Source organism: Ascaphus truei, chromosome 5 (assembly GCF_040206685.1).
Source record: "Ascaphus truei isolate aAscTru1 chromosome 5, aAscTru1.hap1, whole genome shotgun sequence".
NCBI classification, from domain to species: Eukaryota; Metazoa; Chordata; class Amphibia; order Anura; family Ascaphidae; genus Ascaphus; species Ascaphus truei.
The window spans coordinates 152598354-152621712 of record NC_134487.1 but is presented as its reverse complement, the minus strand read 5'-3'; the positions used below and the strand labels follow the sequence as shown (position 1 = coordinate 152621712).

The 23359-nt window shown below is 40.0% G+C and overlaps 1 protein-coding gene across 7 annotated transcripts in view; it reads right to left on the bottom strand.

The window, feature by feature from the left end:
• The window catches only part of NR3C1 (nuclear receptor subfamily 3 group C member 1), a 224674-nt gene that overhangs the window by 182992 nt on the left and 18323 nt on the right, over positions 1-23359 (bottom strand). For 3 of the 7 annotated variants that reach the window (XM_075601049.1, XM_075601052.1, XM_075601050.1), the window contains exon 2: positions 13402-14622. In XM_075601049.1, the coding sequence (XP_075457164.1) occupies positions 13402-14609 (1208 nt within the window). In that variant the 5' untranslated portion in view covers positions 14610-14622. Of the gene's footprint in view, positions 1-13401; positions 14623-18438; positions 18588-18625; positions 18772-19101; positions 19312-23359 lie in introns of those variants that run through there. The other 4 variants (XM_075601047.1, XM_075601051.1, XM_075601046.1 and 1 more) reach the window with 4 other exon arrangements.

The window sequence follows — 23359 nt, the reverse complement described above, 5'->3', positions numbered from 1 at the left end:
CGTGCATCTGCCTGTCGGTTACTACTACAGCCGGTCACAAAAGCAGCATTAGGCATAAACGAATGCTGGGGAGCGCTATTGCCATTCGTGGTGGTGACTAGAAGGTCAGTCAGCGCTGAGCACAGACCAGGCATAAGGGATTTTAGTGCCCTGGCAACCAGGAGCTTGGGATTTTCCAACCCTGTAAAATATTTTCACAAACTTTCAAACATTTTAAAAACAGGATATAAATATCATTTTTTTTTTTTTAAAAGACCATGACATGCTCAGGGGGCAAGATACTAACATTGAGTTAAACTCCACCTGTAAGCTTTGGGGAGGGGATTGCTACTTTTAAATGATTCAACAGTGGGTGATTGCGAGCGAGCGATCTACAGTATATCTATATCTATTACACACTGTTGAATCACTTAAAAGTAGCATAATTTAATCACTTAAAAATATTATAATTTTACAAATTATTATTATCCTAGTGTGAAAAAACAGGATTTTCTTAATTACTAGCTGCCAATGTTAACATGGTAACCCTCTAAACTGCAGTATGCTCTGGGAGCTTAATTTTTACCTGCCGGAAACGTAATATTTCAAACACTTAAATCGCCTGAACAAAGTATCAGATTAAAGAAAGAAGGGGGGAAAAAATGCTTTGAAAAGCAGAAAAAGATGTGTTAAAGTAGAAACATTAAATGCAAACAACAAATCACAGCGACTAGTTAAGTGTCCTAAGTGAGGCAGCCCAGCACCTATGAATTAGTTCCTTGTACCTACTAGAGTTACAACACAAAAAGTCATTTCAAAAAAGCCTTTTCAAATGCATTTGAGTTTGCACAGCCAAAGCCTCCTCTCCCTTTTATCTTCACTGGCTCTCGAAGGACAGGGTTAGCTATAGATAAATAACAACACTTGATTGACAAACACTCAGAGGCCCCTAAAAATTCAGCGTGTAATTAATTTCTAAAAAATTAAAAGCAGGCACAGCTTTGCTATTAGCATGGATAGAATTAAAGGCAAGCCAAATTCCACAAATTCTTTACAAAAAAGTTGTTCTGACCAGATATCCGAGATTGTACCTTTAAAAGAAAAATATTTTTGACCCGTCTACAGGAAAGCCTAGTTTGTGGATTATGTACATATATATGCCTGCGGTAATAAATCGCTAGGACTCGAATCTATTTGGGGACAGTGGTTTAAGAAGCCTGCATTATTTTACTATGAAAATACAACCAGCAAGCAAGTTTTGTTTATTTAGAAAATGATGAAGTGCCATAAGTATCGTCAAGGAAGGACACATTCCTCTTGCATCAATAGAGGGTCTTTTGATTTGAAGAAGAATCTCTGCCAACACATTGTCAACCTATACACTAAAGTTATCGCCAAAGTCCATACATCAGATTACAATCCACAGATAGATGTGTTACATCAATATTATTCTTTGATTCCCTTAATAGTGAGCAGTGAATATAAATCTTGGAGATGTATTCTATTGTTGCTCTTGAGATATACAGAGCATGGAAAGAATATAAGACAATGATCACCTGTGGCTCATAATCTAGTAGTCGCCTGGGTATGCTAATAAAAGTGGGATTTATAGGGTACTTGGGGGACACCACAACCAATAGGTAAAAAAGTGTACCCCTGTTCACTAACACACTTAATATGAACTACTTAGAGCTTGCAGGATGTCTAATACTAAAAGATACAATAGAAATCCATGGATAACTCACTGTTATAAGTAGAGGTTCAGCGGAGCCTATATCCGAAAAAATCTCAGGTAGAAGCTCATCCAGGTGTGCATCCAGCTATAGCATTAGTAGCAAGAGAAGGTTACCTCATAGGAGGAATAAGCAGAGCACTGCAGGCAGGGTAGGCGCATGTGAAAACGGCACACCATTGATGATAAAAAAACAAGTTTATTTAGTGACATCACAAAAATAGAGCAGAGCTGTCCACTCTGACGCGTTTCGGGCCGTGGTCCTTTGTCAAAGAGTACTCTGACAATGGGCCACGGCCCGAAACGCGTCAGAGTGGACAGCTCGGCTATATTTTTGTGATGTCACTAAATAAACTTGTTTTTTTATCATCAATGGTGTACCGTTTTCACATGCGCCTACCCTGCCTGCAGTGCTCCGCTTATTCCTCTCATGAGGTGACCTTCTCTTTGGCGATAACTTTAAGAGTTGGCTCGTGCCAGTGAACTCTCTCTACCCATCTCTTTTCTCCATCTTCCCGCAGTAATATAAGGAATAATGTGTATAGTGTATGGTTTCAATTACTTGAAAAAGAAGGCTTTAAGACACCATAAACGTGTAGCTTAGGAAAAATATTTTTGGGCCTAAATATTTAATGTAACTGGTTTTGTTTTCTTTAATTACTATAATTTCTCTCCACCCACAACAGTAGATAGAAATATAAGCAGAACTGAATATCTCATCTAACCTGCTTAAGAGCTGCATGACTAAATATTTTTTTATTTTATTTATTTAAACAGCAAGTGTCTGCTGTACATTTTATTTTTACATGTGGGGAATATTCACACAAAACCTATTCCAAAACTTTTACGCATCATCTCTAGAAGCTTAATAAAGAAGATCTAATTAAAGAAAATATCCCTCTCTTTATTTCTCAATGACCTTCTTTGCCATATGATTTTAAGGCAGTGATCATTTACCCTTCAGGTGTCCCAGGATGTAGCTACTACATCTTCATGGCCGGCTTGCCCACAGCACCATGAGGTAGTAGCTAGGTCATGTGTTTTTGGTTGTTTACTAGGGGGATTGCTTTCAATGGGAGCTGAACAAAAGGAGGATCTTCGGTATGCATCACAGCGGTGACATCACGGTCATGTAATCGCTGCGGAGCAATCACAGGAACGCGAGCGAGTTGCCAGAGAAGGAACAGTGACACCTCTGGCCTGCTAAGGATTAACATGATGTTCCCTTAAAGGTCACCAGGATATCTTTTCGTCAAGTGAATTTGCCTTTATATTTTGACTTGAAATAACCAGACTTCAAGCAGCTCCAAAAATGAAATTACAGGGACATTAAAAATAGTGAAAACAACATTAGGGCTTACTGCAGAAAACTAACACAGAGATTGAGTAACAATCTGTTGGCCCAGAGAGCTCGAAGATATAATTAGTAAGCATTGCTATTCCATAATATGCCTTCTGGCACCAGAATATATATACAGTGGCAACAAAAAGTTTGTGAAACCTATTAATTAGAATGGGGTGTTAAATAATTAGGTAGATCTTCAGATGTGAGTTTGGGAGACTCCACCCTATATAAATATCAGAAACTTTGTGAGTTTGGTCTTCAATAAACACTTCAATAAACAGTGGGTGTGGAAACACGTCATACCACGATCAGAAGAAATCTCTGAGGACTTCAGAAATGCAGTTATTGATGCTCATCAGTTTAGAAAGGGTTACAAAACCATTTCTGAGGATTTGGGACTCCACCAATCCACGGTCAGACGGATAATCTAAAAATTGAGAAAGTCCAAGACCACAGTAACTCTACCCAGGAGAGGTCATCTTACCAAAAGCTCACCAGGAAAAAACTGGCAAATCCAAAAAGTCACAAAGCACTCCAGTGTAATTTCCAAGGATCTGCAGGCCCCTCTCGCTTTGGTTAATGTGAGTGTTTGTGACTCAACTATTAGAAAAAGACTGAACAAGAATGTTATTCATGGGAGGCTAGCCAAGTGGAAACCACTCTCTAAAAAAGACCATTGCTGCCCGTTTGAAGTTCACCAAAGAGCACATGGATGATCCACAAGGCTTCTGGAACAATGTTCTCTGGACAGAGAGTCAATGGTAGAACTTTGTAGCCTTACTGAGAAATGTTATGTTTGGCAAAAACCACTAACACTGCGTTCGAACAGAAGAACCTCATCCAAACCATCAAGCATGGTGGTGGGAGTGTGATGATTTGGGGCTGGTTTGCTATCTCAGGACCTGGACGGCTTGCCATCATTGACACAACCATGAATCCTGCATTGTATCAGAAGATGCTAGAGGAGAATGTCAGACCATGTGTCTGTGAGCTGAAGCTGAAGTGAAAGTAGGTCATGCAGCAATACAATTATCATAAACAGACAAGCAGATCTACAAACTAATGGCTGCAGAAAAGAAATTCTGAGTTTAGAATGGCCTAGTCAAAGTCCAGAACTAAACCCCATCGAAATGTGTGGCAGGACCTGAAGCGAGCTGTCCATGCAAGGAAGCCCTCAAATGCCACTGAGTTGAAGCAATTCTGTAAGGTAGAATGGGCCAAAATTCCTCAAAACCGATGGGAGAGACTGACCAGCAGTTACAGGAAATGCTTTGTTGAAGTCTTTGCTGCTCAAGGATGTGCCATTGGGTACTGAATTTAAAGGTTTACGTATGGATATTGAATGCTACATCATTTGTGGATATATAAATATTGAAAAAGTATCATGTTTTTGTGTCATTTGTTTGATCAGGTTAACTGTATCTACTATTAGGACTTGGATTACGATCCAATAGCATTTTAGATTTGAAATATGTATAAATCCTAAAGGGTTCACAAACTCTCACCACTGTATATACATACACACACACACACACACACACACACACACACTACATATAAAACTTTATGTAGCGCAAACAGTGTACTCGGCGCTTTACAAAGACGACATCCTAGGGCGCTTTCTTTTAAAATCTGACATACGGTGGCTACAGGAGTAGCACTGCTTAGTAAGGATGATCCACATAGAGCTTCCACAAGTTCCTGTAAAACTTTACTTTGATTACCAGTGAGTAAACTGCAATAATATGGTTTAAGCACCTCTGATACTTGACATTTTCAATAGGTTTTATTCTTGCTGTAATAAAGAAATTCTGAGTAGAAGTATATACCTCCAGCTCCCCAAGTCTTATTCTCCATAGTCAAATTCAAGGAATCAAATGCAGTGTTTATATTAGAGTGGTGCAAGCATCACTATCTGCAGCAATATCCGGGGTTAAAGTGATGGTGCGGTATGGAGTACCACGTCTTTTTATTTGAAACACCCAATGGCCACTACTTTTTCTATTTATAAGCCAACCATTCCCCTTACTTTAAAGAAAGGGGGATTTAAAAAAAATAAAAAATAAAAATATATATATATATATATTATGAAATAGTTTTCCCCATAAATATTGCTTAAATCTATTCTACTGTACAGTTCCAACAGCTTTTCCCCAATATTTTATATAATGTAGATCTGGTTAAAACCAGGCACAGAACTGCTACCTTTTCTAAGCCAATGAAACTACTTTGCAATAGCATTTTATTCAGGAGCAGAAAGAAAATAAACAGGTGATATCAATTGAACAGGTTTTTCTGCCAACACAAAAGCGACTGGACACATTAAGATCCTCCGTTTTTTTTTCCATTTCGCATAAACATCGCATCAACATTTAAAAGTAAAGATGAGAGCATAATAACCAGTGTTTTTTTGGTTCTCCTCTGCTCCACTGAGCTGCTTCTATTTCAAAATACAGTACTGAACATGAGGATTGTGTCTTGCTGTGGCCCCCTCCCCCCCCCCCTCAAGTAGCATTTCCATCCCACTGCAATGCCAAGAAACACAAGGCAATCATAGTGGAGTGGTCTTGTAATAAAAAGGTGCAGTTAATCTCAAATGGGACCTACAGTATTTTGAAATGGAGTTGCATGTGGTGCCCTTTAAAGCAGATCCCATCCTTATTTTATTTCCCAAGCTGTTTTTGTTTTTTAGGCCAAAACTGCAGCAACTCCAGATGTGTATTTTCACTTTCTCCACTACAGCAGATCGCACAGGGAGATTTTACACCCAGGCTACAATGGGTCTTAGAAACAAAGGTCTTCTCTAAATCTGCCTAGATAAGGTTCGAGGTCTACTAATGTCACTAACGCTAGGTCATCAAAGCGTGATCCGCAATATCGTGGCCAACTTGGTGACATCTGCTATTAAAGTCAAATGGAAGACATTGCTAATTTGGATGCGAACAGTCTTTGATGACTCCCAGCATACGTGAGAGGGGATTTGCAGTCATATTCATTTTTGGTTTTGCCCTGAATAGAAATCGCCTATACAGTTTAGGACAAAAACAAAAAATAGAAGAGGTGAAAACAGACATCGTACGGTATTGTAAAGGAATCTTTAAACATTAACATGCAGGAAAAACTGCCCATATAGAGCGGAAGGCATATCCGGCCACATACATGCAACAGGGCAAGTAAATAGCAGTACTGCCCATCTGAACCACTACATGCCAACTCTCCGCATCTCTGACCCATGTATGCAAATGACATGGATTTCAAGGCTTCGACTCATTCGTACTCTGCATTCCTTTCATCTGTGTTGGAATGGAAGAGAAGAAATAATTTGCGGACAGGTTTGTGTGGATGGCCTTAAAAGCATGTGACCTACAATGTTTTCCAGGTCTATGCACCATAGTTAAAATTAAGCTATCCTGTAACAACTCTTAAACAGTCACCTTCTAAACCACACCAACAGGTTCTGTAGCAATTTATAATTAATGCTTTTTCGATTAGCTTTTATTTATGTAGCAACATATTTGGCAGAGCCTCACATTAAGAGAAGAGAAGCAGCTAAAATTGTGTGACCAAGATTTGCAAGGAATATGGTATGATGGGTCTCTCACGAAAGACCAGCTACTGAAACTTATCAGATCATTGTGAACTTCTAGAACATGTCAGTTATATCTATGTGAAAAATGTTTCGACTTAAAAAAAAAAAAAAGGTTACAATTATTCCATAGCTCTTTACGTACAAATCTTTGATGCTTTATTCGTGAACAATCAGAGTACACACGTTTCAGGTTCATCCCTGGACCTTTCATCGGGTGACCTTCCGTAAGTAAAGTGTCATGAAATAATTTTGACTATAAGTCTATATGAACTTTACGTAAGTGGGCCTGAACATTTTTTTCACAGGGTTACATTTGGGTGTTAGCGGCGCTCCTGGGTTCTGTTGCCCCACGAGAACTGCACAAAGCTCCTTCCTTCTTTTTATAGTTGGTCATATATTTGTGGCACTGTACTGTATTTCTGCCACACGTTGCAATTTAATAAAAATCGGTGCTCCACCACCTGCAAGAAACTTCTGCGTTAAAGAGCAGTCTCATAGCAAGATTATTGCCCTTGGAGGTGGGTGAATCCACTTTGAATCCCGGTGTCTGCGTCTTATGATCTGTTGCAAGTGCCTTGTATCTCAGCAACCAAAAAGCTCAATTGTAAGATGTACAGCACAAAATCACCTGCATGAAATATTTCTGCATACAGTATAGCATTATGCAAGAATATTTTCTCAGTTTTCGACAAATGTCATACATAAATAAGGTAAACACACAAGACGTTTAATTGATGCAAAGAGAAATGAGGGCAGGGATGCTAGAGCTGCAACCAGAAAATCAATGATTGCATGTCAGTCATTACCATTAATTCTACAACTCAGGTTGAAAGGTCAGTTTTTAAATATAGATCCTTTTGTCCCATGAAAGGTTTTGTTTATTGCTCATTTCAATATGTAGGGCTGGAAAATACCACTAAACAGTCACTAATCAATGTAAAAAGTCACTAGCCCATCGTTCATACCAACACAGACCCCTTTTACCCCCATCATATCCACAGACCACACCCCCCCCAAATAACCACAGACCACACAACCCCCTCCCCACAAATAATGAAGACTTTTGCATTTACCTAAATGGAGGCAGCAAGTTTCAAGGCTGCAGCAACAGCCATGCTGACTGCACACACCTTTAAGCATGTGGTCAAACAAAAATCTACATTTCTCACTCATCCGCCCCAAATTTCCACTTGTCCAGGATGAGGTAACAATTTTTTTAGTCCTGTCGATATGCCTTTTTTAATTTAAAATATTTTAAATTTAATACTGGTTTGGACCCAGGGGGGAAGAAAGGAAGCGTCCAATACCACACAAGGCTCCCTGTTCTGAAAGTATCTATTTCTGAGCTCCTTTGACAGGAGGGTATTTGAGATGTTTTTTTGGGACATAACTCACTCAGGACAAGTTGAAAACATTGCACTAGAAAACCTTAAAAGCATTCTATCGATTGAGAGCAGCAACAATGGGGGCATTATTACCCAAATTGTAGTAGGTGTTTAGTGCAAGGCCATTCGCTGTGGTTATTTTAAATGTAACATTGACTGAGCCTTACATTAGTGAGGCTCTTACCCAGCTACAAAATTTGAACAGGGTTTTTTTCAGACAAGTGTAAAAACAAAAAGTTTAACCAATTGAGAATTAAAAAAAAAAAAAAAAAACAACACTACATTTTGTATATCAAAAAGAAAATGTTACATTTTCAATAAAATGTAATACAAGTACCAGTATGTGTGTATAACATGACATCCCCATTTTCAAGCAGATCAGTGCAGCTCAAAAACTATGGAATACAAGCAGTTTCTAAGCAAACGGATTATTGTATGTTTTATAAGAAGTCTTTAACCACAAGATTTCTGTAACACAGTTCCACTTAGCACTAAAGTAATAATTGCTATAAATTTATGACACACAGAAACGTCCACTTTTAATGTTTTGATCATATTTTGACATTTAATAGCATTTAAAATGTTGACAAAAAAAAGTTAACTTCAAAATAGTATTGCATATACAATACATACTGGTTTAGTTATGTATTTACAAGAAATCGAATAACTAACCATAGAAAGAATGATGCTGGGATTAGAACTGAGTAATGGGATTATAAATTGTAATTTTTATCATTCTGCATTTATATTGTCCTAGAAAACAACTGGATGATTTCACAATGACGCCTATGATCAGGAACAGAGGATTACTAAAGGCGAGAGATGGAGATATATACATAAACACTTCTAGATTGATCTCCACACCCACCCACACACTTTCCTACTAGGTTGGACTGCCACTTTAAAGAAGGAAAATACTTGTTTTATCTTTTTGTCACAGAGAAGGTCAGACACCAGGTTGGTAAACAGGCCACATGTCAGGTCACCTTCACAATGATTCATCACAAGTTCGGTTCCACAGGGTCACAGCAGAAGGCCGATAATGGACCCTTACTGCTAACATATTGGAGAAATAGCCAACTCCCCTATTAGTTCCTAGAAGGAAGCATTTACCACCTGGTCATTGCAGATAAAAGATACCACTTGTCCTGGTTTTATTTGAGGTATTTTGTTGCTCATGTTGTTGGTATTCAGCAGTAAGAGCATTGACCTGGAACCCAAACAAATGCTTAATTTTCAGTGTTTCACTTATGGGTTGATCTCCTCTTGTAGCCTGCATTTACCACACGTCAGTGTGATAGATATAGGATTACCACTGCAGATTGTTTATGGAATGTCACATTTAACTTTGGACTTATTATTAGTAGTTATTCTTTAAAGCTCACAAAGATTTAAAAAAAAAACAGTAATTATTATTAAGTAACATATTGGGATCTATAGTTATTTTTTATATTTCTGGTGCAATTGGTTTTTCTCAGAATTACATCACTTTTGCTTTACAAACAGAGCAAAGGTTTTGCCGTGTGGATATTTCACTTTAAGTCAGTCTAGTAGCAATGTTTGCATTCAATGCTGCACAAAAACTTGTGTTTACAAAATGTTTGTTTAAACAAACACCCTGCCCCCAGCAAACCTTGAACCCAGTTGAACAAAATTTAGCCTGAACTTGAAAATGCAACAATTGCAACAATTGTTGCTATTCACGGTCGCAAAACCAACAAAGGACAGTTGTTTGGATCTCGACACAAACTACAAATATCCCATATTTTCTTCCAATGGCATATTAACAGAGAAAATGATGGCATACAGTCTCGAGTGGCTTAATCCTGGCACTTCAATAAATCAGAGAAAAACAGAGCAAAAACACACCCACAACTCAAAACACTGTGGCTAATTATGCACTTATTAAAAAAAAAAAAAAAAATTTAAAAAAAGGAAGTTATTTCTGTATGTGGTTTCCAGTAAGAACATCTGTTTTTCCAAAGACTCTACTCCCAACTCCTTTTAATCGTGTTTTTACTGTATCCCATGATCTTCCATTTCATGTAAATTTGGAGGTTCCACAGGTTAGGGAAAAGCCACAAACTGGTGCGTGCGTATATTGAAATGCTACAGCTATTGCAATCATCAATAACCATTCAAGTGAATAACCCATACATGGTCTTTCCGTGATCGGCAGTGGTTGCTCACTCCTCTGGGCCCAAATGGATTTATTCTAGAAATACGGTCTCCAGTTTCTGGTTTCATAGTATATACACCTTATTTTAATATATACAATGGAGGATATTCAAGTGAATGGCATGCAAGACACGATCACGACTATCATGCTTTTGGGAATCTTCCTCAAAAGAGCATGGTCCCATTGTTTACTAAAAAAAAAAATGTTATTTTTCATTCTGACAGCGAGTTGCTTCTTTACAGACAGGCAGAACTTCTCATTTAGATCTGCCGCAGATTTCATTCATCCATGTGGCTGTAAAACCCAATGCTGCGATTCTTAAAGCTGCACTTAGCAACACGTCGCAGGTGCAATAAAGTAGACACAAATATACAAACTGACGCGCTGCTAAGTTAACGGTCGATTGATAATTAAACAAGCTTACACGCTCTGCAACTTCAAGCTCGAATTGCAAAACGCACAATAAGAAATGTCCCTTGTTTCTTTAGGGGCCGGGCACGTTAGGTGTTACGGATGAGCGAGGTTCTAGTTCAGGGATGGCCAACTTCTGTCCTCAAGGGCCACCACCAGGTCAAGTATATACCTGCTTCAGCATAGATGGCTCAGTTGATGACTGAAGCACTGACTGAGCCACCTGTGCTGAAGCGCGGATGTCCTGAAAATGGCCACAAACAGGTCAGGTTAACGACTGGCGTTTAGCTACCCCCAGGTTACACGTTCCGCCCAAGGAAAACCAGTCCAGTGGAACCACTAACATTTACTTTTTTGACACCGATGTGTTTGTGGTGTTGCCAAACACAGAAACAGACATCGCTGTCTGAAAGTTTGGAATTAGGACAAGAAGAAGGACAAAAAGTTCGAGCAGATAATGAATATGAAAAATGTGTATGTTTTAAGCAGAATCATACACAAGGCATGTTTATTACCACTCCAGAAGTGTTCGCACGACAGCTGTCGGAAACCTGAGAGTTTGAGGCAATATTTAACGTGACGATGCACCTAATTCACAATATTGCTTTCCTTAACCCTTTTGTGCTTTACAATATATAACACACACACACACACACACACACACACACACACACACACTAAAACTTGTAAATTATAAAAACTCTTGGGGCTATGTATCAAGTCTCCTGGCGGCAAAACTGGAGCAACAAAACTGTACCATATGTATTAAAGCAAAAAAAAAAAAAATTAAACTTATTCTTTGATCAATCTGGTGCACCTTGTTTGCTCCAGTTTTGCAGCGTGGAGACTTTGATACACAAAACCAGTAGTTTGAGGAAGAGTAGAGTAATTTCATGGTATTGTCCCTGCCTGGTTCAAATGCCAGTATCAGCTCTCCCTGTGACCTTGGGAAAGTCCATTTATCTCCCTGTACCTTAGGCACGAAAACTAGACAAAGCTCTGCAGGGCAGTAACCCATTGGGGGTATTAATATTGTACTGTGATAGTGCCAGTCTGGGCACCGTCACACACAAACTCCTATTCACATCAACAGGAGGATCCATGCGGCAGTGCTCCAAACTGCACTATCACAGTTTAATAAATAACTTGCACTGTCTGGAAAATGTTATGTGCAGCGCTGTGTACATGGTCAGCGCTGAAGAAGAAATATGATTAACCCTCTCGCATGCCAGCAGCCCGGCTGCTGTTATTGTAAGACGTAAGGACTGCTGTTTATCAGCCGGTGTATTGCCCGATTTCTAATGAACATGTATATAATGGGGAATACGCAGAAGGATTTTCCGGAAAATATTTTTGTAGGTATACCGTTTAAAAAAAATAAAAATAAAAACAATATTAGTTAAATATTGATTTGCACTTGTAGGCAAAAAATTTTTTTTAAAATAAAGTAAGTAAAACATTGCAAGGCAAACGGGCTGATTTTCAAAATCAGAATAAGTCAGACGGCATAAATACAGCTCAAGTTGATTTGTAGCAAAGTGCAGTGTCAATGTACTAAATGTATTCTGCCATCCCATCATAAAAGAAACAGAAGATTAAAATAAACAGCTCGGTGCACATTTTACATGCCATCTCCCTGGTGTAATATTAACCAATTTTGAAATTAAACCAAGCAGCAACATCAATTTGTTTCTCAGAACATAACACTGGAAGTTTACCGGGTGACAGCTTTACTATGAAACATTAACCCTTTGCCTCAGACAATGTGTTATTGTGGCTGGATTAGCAACTGAGGCACTATTAAAATCAGGAGTGGGCAACTCAAGTCCTCAAGGGCCACCAACAGGTCAGGTTTTCAGAATATCCCTGCTTCAGCACAGGGGGCTCAATCAGTGGCTCAGTCGAAGACTGCATCACCTGTGCTGAAGCAGGGATATCCTGAAACCCTGACGGCTCGAGGACTGGAGTTGCCCACCCCTGGTTAAGATCTTACACCTTGATAGGCTTATGAAATATCTTGTTTTTGCAATACTGCTTTACAGATGGTAAACATTACATTATCTGCAAGTAACCAGCATTCTTTTACTTCACCAGCCCTTCTGCCACTGAAGCATTTAAGGGACGTGGAGTTTTAATTATGTGCAAAGTCTGTGTAAATTGTACTGCAGAAAACATACTCAAAGTTAATAATTAATAAAATAAAGGTATGTCAAACTAACTGTATTCTGCATACATTTTATGTTTAAACGCTCTGCAAACTGATCGGCTAGAGGCATGTTGAGAAGGTACAGTATTTCAGAAGAAGCAATAGTTCTGGTTCTAAAGTGCTCATAAAAACAACGTCCTGTGCAAAAACAAGCATAGAGTACTTGGCATTGCATCTGGTAATGTGGCATGATGGTAAACCATCTTTTAAGTGTGTTCATTTCATCAATAAAAATGTCACTGAGGAAGTGACCAAGGAAATATACAGTGGGGAAGAGACACTAAAAGCCTGAACAAACACACCCATCACACAAATTAGTAGCATGGATTGGATTATTGTTGATATATCCTTACACAACACAGTCTCATCAACATATAAATACATTTCAAATTAAAAAACAAAAAAACAAATAGGAGACACTAGAGAAGAGACACTAGAGAAGGGGCCCTGTCCTACTTTAGAGTTTCTGGTTGCTCCACAATTAATTGTGAAACTTCCAATGCGTAAATTCAATTCCATCACACACACAACCCAATGCCTCATGTCCCCTATAACAAAGTAAAAACAAGTCTTACCTTGAGTAGCCATTTGAGAAAACAGACCTGCCCGGATAATTTACATTCCCTGGTGAGGCAACATTGTCATCCCCAGACCCATGGCACCTATTCCAAGATTCTGCAAGGGCTGCCAGAGGCGAGCCTAGATTAAATATAGGCTTATGATCCTGCTGTTGCTGGGAGAGCGGTGAAGTGTTCAAGTCATAGTGGTACATCTGCCCTCCTGAAGTGCTGACCCCATGGACAGAGATGGCAGAGGCTTTGCTTCCAAACAGGCTAGATCCCGAAAAATGACCTCCACAGTAGACAGGACCAAACTTCTCCTGCTTCACTACCCCTGGGGTACACAGCTCTATGTAGTCCTCTTTTTCAGTTTTCACTTGAGACATCTGAAGGTCTGTGGTGGGCAACAGCAAATCTCCACCATAATCGCCACGCTTGGGCTTACAATCCTGGAGAATGAGCGGTTTGCAGTCCTCATTAGATGCTCCAGCCCTCGTGAGGAAGGGGTCATCAACGGCCAGAGGAGACAATAAGCCTACAGCTTCCTCCTCATCAAAAAGAGGGTCCAGCCTCCAGGGACTGCCATTAGCATCCTTGGGTGACTCTGGGGGCAGATCCAGGTCCTGCAAAAGGTCAAAGGTGCTTTGGTCTTTGGGGAACAGCTTGGTGGTGCTGCCCCCATTGCTGCCCCCCTGAGCCTGCATGAAAGGACTTGACTGGGAAGGCAGGTCACATTTTAAACCCTCCTTGTCCTCTGGGCCTGCTTGGACCTGCTCTGGGCCAGATGACTTCGCTTGCAGGCTGGCAATACTCTCTTCCAAGAGCCTGAAGTCCGTTTCTCCTGCTGGGACTCCAATCTGGCCCTGTTGTGGAAAACCAAGCTCGTTACCCATCACTTTTGTGTCTGGCTCCCCCATGTAGAGTCCCATTGAGAGGGAAACAGCCTTGGACAAGTCTGGCTGAGGCACACTACTCAATCCATTCGAGGAATCCCCAGTTACTGGCAGCTGCTGTTGTTGCTGTTGTTGCTGCTCCTGCTGCTCCTGCTGCCTGGAGTCTGACTGTGAAGCAGGTAGGGCTGAGCAAGAAGTAGGGACGTTTACACTGGCTCCACCCCTGTAACTGGCAAAGAAATCAATCACATTCCCTGCCTTTTCACTGTAATGCACACTCTTCACTGTCTGGGCTCCATTGGAGGGCTTTAACGTGTCTTTGGTGTCCATCGGGTACTGGTGCCTAAAATCATACAACACAAAAGCTTAGATTTTATCTTCTCTAAAACACTTCACATATAGTATAGTCAACTAAATTCTCATGGAATATTTTACTGCCTACCCCTACTTGCTACATAGACTGTAACAAAACATAAGATACCCAACAAGAGCACCCTCTTAAAAGAACGTAACAAAAGATCGTTAATTGCAGATCCCTCTGTGATTAGTTAAAACAACATAATATACAGTACGTTGAAAAAAATATTCCAGGTTGGCATTAAGCAAACTTAAGGTTGGCATTAAGCAAACTTAAGGTTTCATTTTGTTTTGATAAATGTTTGTTGTTGTTGAATAACTATCTGTACCTATAAAGAATCCACAGACTGTTCCTTTGCAGACCCACAGGAAACACAAATCTACCTTTACAGGGGACAACGTGGTTTAAGGCGCTGCATACGACTGGTGTACAGTACAGCACTAACAGTATGGTTATCATTTACCTTTGCCCCCTCTTCCTCTATTTATTAGCCTGTGGTGCAGGTCCCAGCTGCAGAACATATATTCAATAAACACTTTTTACTGCCAGTGCACAGATACATTAATTATATACATCTGCCACCCCCACACCCTAACCTCATGATTCAAACAAGTGAGCTATTATTTAAAAAAGTAGGCTGACAGGAAATAAAAATACATTCCATGGTATCACTAATGAGAGATTTGCAATGCAAATCAGCAATTTACTAATCTTCCATATAGTACCACATAGCGCATTTATGTTTGTCATGTCGCTCTTGGGTATATAGAATAATAAAGCCTGCCATTAAGTAAATTACAAATGGTTGGCATTTCATCTTCTCTGAAGAGTCTGAATGCCTGGCTGTCAGCTTTCATTCCTAGCCTTTTTTGAATGTCCCCATCTTTATTTATTAAATGTATATTCGAGTTATAATAGGATTAGAAGTGAATAAAGCCATTCAGTTTGTTACATGGATTCCACTTTCAGCTCTTATACTGTACAAAGAGCAAACCAAGATTAAACACCTTCATCTGTGCATCTTTATTGGAAACTGCAGGAGCAAAGCTCTTGCATATAAAAGCAGCAAAAGATCTTATAAAATATAAAAGCAGTAAGCAAGCCATCTTTAATATATACATATTTAATACATGCGGCAGGCCTCCGTTTCACTGACACACATGTTTTAAAAACACACAGACACATACATAAATACCCTGTGCAATACAGGATCATTTAAACTCATTGCAGAACGTGATGTAAAGAATAACTTGCAGGCGATGAATAGAAAAAAAAAGTCTAACCTTACATAAAATAACTTATTTTATGTAATGAGAAACCTAAATGGTGGTTTATTTTTTTTAAATGATCAAAAAATAGCCTTAATAAAAAAAAAATGGTGTAAAATGAGTATCTCAAGTATTTTAAACCCCCTACAAAAGGCTTTGAAACATTGAGAATCCAGCAATGCAATTGTTTAGTGGGCATCTGGAAATATTTACAAGTTCTAATCCTGGTGAATGATATAGAACAAGACCAATTTAAAGACAAAAAACATAAATTGGGCTAATCTGTACAGTACAGGCCTAAAACAAGTCTCCTCAAATACAGTGAAGACATTCTGGGATGGCAACTACAGGCAATCTCTCTCTCCCCTTGCTCTGTGCAAAAAAAAAAAAAAAAAAACAAGTAACATTTCACTTGTTATTGAATTAGGTTTGAGGGGAGAAAAAAAATTCCCTTGTGTTTTTGAGATTGTCCCCTACTGGTTTAATCCAGTCAGGCTTTAAACTGCTGAATTCCTGCTAAGCAAACAACTAAAAAAAAAACATTAAAAAAAAATGAACTTTGTGAATCAGAAACTTTATAAAATAAATGTGTTGAAGAGGATCAGTGAAACTGCACTTGGTGTGTCAGATCATTAACAATTTGTAATATTTAGAGTTACTGGTGCCGGATTAGGCCTCACAAAACCATCCGACAACTGAATTTAACCCGAAAACCCACATACGAATCATAAAATGCAAGCAACACCACGAGCCCGCTTTCCTTTAGCTTGCAATCATTGACACTGCATTAGTTCTTCACTATATCTGTCAAACATCATTCCTTTAGAGAGGATCCTAGTACTTCAGTGAGAATCGATTACTGTATGTAAAAGGTCATTCATTAAAAAGGTGTATACTTTTCCCAAACGCAATTTATCTTTTTTTCCCTAACGCCCTAAACATTGCTCTTGTTGGCTCTTGGCCCGCAATAGCAATGCGAAACTACCTGGTAAAACAAACATCTCGCCTTGTCTATTGTAAAAATGTACAATGGATCAACGGTGGAGTTAGACACTACACAGAGATAGAGATAGAGATAGAGCTAGAGATAGATATGTGTGTGTGTATATATACACATACACACACACACACACACACACACACACACACACACACACACACAGTACCATTTATACTACAAGATCTACAAGGAATCACATGGGTGCAGGGCCATGAGCTGTAAATCTGACCATTCCACATGGTGAGACTGGTAAATGTGCAAACACCTCCCAAAAAGTTTCCAACAGAGCCCAGGACTGGAATGCATACGTTTTTAAACGCCTCACAACATAAGCTCAACACATTATTTTATAGGATGAGGCTTTTTTTGGATCCTCTCACATTTAACTATTACGAGTACATCTAATTTTGAACTGCTATAAGATGGTATAAAATAAGGACCCCTAGGGTACTCTAAATTGGTTTATTAAACATTTACAAATAGAGATTGTGCCTTGAAAGGAAAAGAAGTTGGGTGGGAGAACAACAAAATAAAAGACTTATGTTGAGATCTGTTCATTTTTACATGACACACCCACTTCTGTAAAACATAAACAAGCCTTGGCTAGATTGAAGCGAATAAGTGGCAACTCTACAATACTGCCATTGCAGGGTCCTTGAACAAAGGGGCTATCTTGATTTTGAAAAGAAAAGGGGGAGCATGGAAATAGCTGGTCAATTAAAACAACTAAACAGAAAACAATGTTTAGCATGTATTTTTTGCACAAGTGCAACAAGTAGATCTAGACACACCCCCTACCCCAGGTGTCATGAGAAAGTGGAAAAAAAAATGTAACGTCAATATCTGCACCATCTCTATTAATATTGTAATTAAATAGTCTGCCACTGCTGGAGCAGGAAGGTTTTTTTTATTATTATTAATTATACGTCCTGGAATTTTTTTTCTATGGTTGGATTTGGATTTATTGCTATCGCTTGTATTTTGAGATCGATCTAGATATATACGTCAAAATTACAGTTTAGGAGTGGAGGGTAAATAAACTCACCACCCATGGGGGCTGAAACGTAGGGGTGCGAGCTGGGAGGGGAGGTGCTGCAGACCCCCGGGGTTTATACCCTTTTACTTAATGGCAATAAGTGTTACTGATTTCGCATGTACAGCACCCCCACCCAAACATAGCTCCTGACACCACCACTACCTATGAAGTGACTAGTTGACTCAAGTACAGATTAGACTCCATGTAACTATAAATACTAAGATATAGAGAGAGATATAGATATATATATATATATAGATAGATATATATATATATATATATATATATATATATATATATATATATATATAGATATAGATATATATATATATCTGTATTCCAACTTCATGTAAACATTGTTAAAAAAAATGAAATCGTTATGATGAATAATTCATAACAGAAATGCTTGTGTCTGCTTTGAGCTCTTTGGGAGGGGGTGGTAGATATTTGCCTGGTGTCGCTCATGCCTCTGCTCTCTGCCAAAGGACAGCCCTTACCTACATCTGGAGCGTCCCAAATATGCTGCGGATCACTGGCTCCTACTCAGGCTCATCCACTCGCCAAGATCCAACTTCCATTGCGAGCAACACACAGTGTATAAATAAACAACTTGGCGTGTGGCTGCGAGGGAGGGAAGTAAACAGGCTCCTCAGCTCAGACAGCCCCGTATCCCCCCCCCCTCACCTGCAAGCCCCCAGCAGCGGAAACACAGCCGTCCTGTCCTGCAGCAGATTAGTTTCACACGCTTATTTATTCTTGTAATCACCAACCCTTCCTCACTTATTCGCCCCTTCCTCTTACTTCACCCCCACCCCTATCTCTCGACCCTTCTCCCTTTCCTTCCTCTCCCATATTCTTGTTTCCAACCTTTTCCCTGTAGTTTCTCTCCCCCCCCCCTTCGTTGATGTGCCCCTCTCCTCTTGCTAATAATCACCGCCCTTTATTTAGTTTTTATTCCCTTCTCCAAATCTCGCCTCCTCCTCCACCACGCTGTGTTGATCTCTTTAGTTTCTCTTCTCTCACCACTTCCTTGACCTGTCTCTTTCCCTCCAATTGTATCTGCTCACCGCCCCCCTTCTCCCTCTAATTTATTTCCCCCCCCCCCCCCCCACCCCCCCACCGGTGGTGCAGGAAGGGGGACTGGGTCCCTGGTTACTTACAGCTAGCGGCCCGCTCCGGGCATGTCTGTGCCAGGTCCCTGTAGGTGGATCGCCCCCTTGACGTGGAGCTCACAGCCCCTTGTGCGCTGAACACACAGCGGCGCCCGCGGGTTTGGGAGCCGCCTATCCCGGACATGCAGGGAGGAGAGAGGGCGGCCGGCGGAGGGGGCTCTGTGCGTGCAAACAGGCGACGGCTCATCAGGCGGGGAGGGAAGAGAGGAGGCTCGCAGACTGAGCGGATAACGCTGCAACCTGTTGGCTGCTGACGGCAACTACAGCCCAGTTAACCCCCATTCAGTGCCCCCTCTCCTGCAACCTAGCACTCTGCACGTATGAGCAGCACAGGGGGTGCGGGCGGGGGCACATTCACCACTGTGCAGACAAATATCACGCCGTGACAGGCTTTCCTGCAGCATTTCTTGCATTGAAGTGGTCAGCTTGTTATACTCGCACTGATCTATGGTCACGGTTACAGGTGAAAAAACTGATAAACAGGTACTTATTAGTACCTTAATGGGAAACCCATTCAGCCCAGCTTGTTATATAATAATAAGGCACACGAGATACCAGTGATTGGCAACTTCTGCACTCCCACCCCCCTAATAGAAAAAAAGCATTATTATTATTATGGGCTTTGATTTGCTCTTTCATTTCTTATAATATACAGGCTCAGGTTGCTACACTCCCTGCCAGAGGTGGAGGTGTGATGTTCCTATTAGTTACAGGTTCCAACTCCAGTTTTACATAACCTACATAAAATACCTTTACTTGGCAGTCAAAGTGGCTTTTACACCAACAAGCAGCAGCAGTGCTGTGCCCCATTTAAAGCTCATTTATTAAACAGGGAAATGTTCTTTTGACTTTCAGGAATATTAATGGTGCACAAATAAGAGGTTAGGTTTAAATCAATCCAATTTTCTTAAAAAGAAAAGTGGAATGGGCAGTTTGTAAATGTAAAAAAAGAAAATAAGTACAGTAATGGTATTTCACACTTTGATGACTGACATTTTCAAACGAACAGTTCCTTTTAAATTAAATGGTGTAGGTTTAAAAAAAATTAAAAAAAAAGGAATGTACATCACTCTATTTCGGTTTTTAAAGATCAAAGGCCAAGGAGCTTAGAGCACAGGTTTAAAAAAAAAAAAAAAATAGGTTGGGCACAGTAGCACTTCTTTTACAGCAAGTCTGGCAGGCCATCTCGTGACACTGGTGGGCAACCAATATAGCATGGTCTGCCAGCAAAATAGTTTAAGAACAGGCTTTTTTCAATGCAATTGAAATTGTATTTGGCTTGTGAGTGATTATGAGGACTCTGAAAGCAGCGCCCGTGGCTCATCCGCATGTTTAAAGTGCACTGGCCAACATTTGAAAGCTTCTTTAGGGGGAGATTTGGGATGAAAATGCAGCAGATTCCAAAAAACTTCCATTTACTTGCACAGGGATGAGGACATTATTTTTAGAGATAGCAGAAAAAGTGTACACTTTTCCAGATAGGGAGAGTTAGTCAGTGCAGTTTAATGACCTTTCAATCTCTATAGTGTTTACAACCTTCACCCTGTGTATAATTAGATATATTTTGAGACAGTCCTGTATTCAGAGGAATCTATGGGAATTTTGTAGCTGGGAAACTTAAATAGCCTTTTATCCAGCAAAAATTCATATCTGCGGAAACTGGAGGAAAAAAAGAATAAAACAAAAGTTTTGCAGGGGATACTGCAGCACATATTCAGCCTGTTCTCATTATCAAGGCATCTTAGCTTTTAAAATTGTGGTCTCTCTCAGGGCAAATATATATAAATTGACACTTGGGAATTGTTTTTGATCCCTTCTGCCTTTTTTTTGGTCTCGCATTACGTTGGGTACAGACCCTTTTCGTAGCTGGGTTTCTGACTATGCAGGGCTTGCAAAAATATGATAACGTTATCACTGGGGAGGAAACAGGGAAATAAATTCCCTCCATCAATGCTTAATGAAAACTGTCCAACTTTAAAAAAATAAATATATATATATATATATATATATATATACTGTACACACACACACATACACACGTTAAAGACAACTTAAAGAAAGTGAGAAAAATACTCAAGCATCCACATACTATATCTATGTAACTTTTTAATTGCAGCAATGCTCCGAAGTGTGATGCTGCTAATGGGTTGCACATGAAGCGGCATATGTTATCTATTAGGACCCTATTAGATTGTTACCCAACACTACTCTGAAAACATAATTATATGGAAATATTCAGATCCTGGACATTTATTCCTTTTAAAAACATGTTACTCCTAAAGCTTCAGCCTACATCCTTAAATCATTTGCAGTACCGTCATTTATATTCAATAAAGCTGGAAAACACATGCTAGAATATTTGTAGGTCATTTTTTTTTTACATTTAAATGGATGAGAACAGGTCTACAAGATCCAGGGATGTTAAGTAGTGTTCGTTTTTACCCCTTTCATTTCAGTGCCCTTTCAGCATTGAAGGATTTACACAAAAAAATAAGTCAGATATGCCTCTGAGAAAGTGCTATTGAAAAAAAAAATAATCAAATAAAAGGCGTTTAACAGATTTCAGAAATGTCGAATATTAATAAATAAGAGTGCAAAGGTTGTTGGACCACGTTTCGATAGATGTAATACAACCCAATCACAGCCAGAAGGACCAGCAATATATTGCTCCGCACTTCGGCAGTAAGGATGTATAAATCTGTGGCAGTAAGATCAGTTCGGAAAAGACCCCCCTTTCAAATTTGCCGCCAGGTGGGTTAGCATTACACTGCAATGTGTTGCATGCCCATCTCATAGCAGGAGTTAATGTAAATGGAATTGTGAGCATTTAGATACAAAAGCAGCACTGAAATCTGAACCTCCAATTACCATCCTACTAAGGCTGCTATTATAGTGCCAGCGACAGCACCAAAACAAATACTTTACTTTCAATGTAGTTGCCCATAGCACACGTGACCACGTTTTGGAAAGACAAAATATTTTGTCTTTCCAAGCGACAGCTGGGTGACGTCAACGTGACGTGAAGCTGTTCAGCCAATGAGGGCGAACCGCTCACATGACGTCACGGCCACGCCTCCCGATGCCTCCTGCCTGCAATGCATATTTCACATGCGCGCCATGCACTATAATCACGGCCTTAATTAGGCCTTCTCCACTGCAATGCATTGCTGAAAGCTGACACTTTTATGCCTTATTTTAAGACGGTGCTTCTAAATGGTATACATAGCTGTTATATCACACCCAAAATAAATAAAGGAGCAGAAAAGGTGTGGGGGGGAAAGTCTGACTCCATGGTGTGTTCAAATCTGAGAGACCAGTGATTTTTACAATTGTCACTTGCTCTAAAATGCGTGATATTTGCCAGGCCAAAGTATAACACATGGTCAGGCATTATAGAGGAAGTAATCAGTAGCAAATATTTTTCAAACCTAAATTTTTTTTATTTTAATCTAAATCCTAATAATAGATAAAGATAACCTTGACAAATGAAAGACATAAAAACATGATACATTTCAACATTTATTTATCCACAAATGACAAACATTCAATATCCATGTCAAAAAGTGTGTGAACCATTAGATGCAGTACCTGGTGGCACCCCCTTGAGCAGCAATGACGTCAACTAAGCATTTCCTGTAACTGTTGGTTTTGAGTAATTTGGGCCCATTCCTCCTTACATAACTGCTTCAATTCAGAGACATTTGTGGGCTTCCTTGCATGGACAGCTCGCACAACATTTCAGCTGTATTTTGGCACAGCATTTCAATGGTGTTTTGATTCGGATTTTGACTATTCCATTCTAAAACTCAGAATTCCTTCTGCAGTAACTTTTTTTTTAGAGTGTCGGCTGCTGCACGCGCCTTGGCAGGCTGGCGGCGCGTGCAGCGTGGATCTCTGGTCTGTAGCTGAGCTGCAGGAGATTGCAACCGGGGGGGGGGAGGGTGTTGCGGGGCACGGCCATGATGTCACCCAGCTGGTTTGCCCTCATTGGCTTAAAGGCAGGGGGCGTGGCCAGGGCTCCGTCGCCAGTTCTTAAGACAATTTCTTGTCTTCAAAAAAATCTTGCAGAGCAACACGATGGCCTAGGCAGCTAGTTGGCCCGGCCCATTGAAGGTTGGTTCTTGTTCCTGCAGCGCACAACATAGCGTGCGCTGCAGCATGTACTGGGAACCTAGCCTTAGGATCATGATCTTGCTGCATGACCCACTTTCACTTCAGCTCATGGACGGATGGCCTGACATTCTCC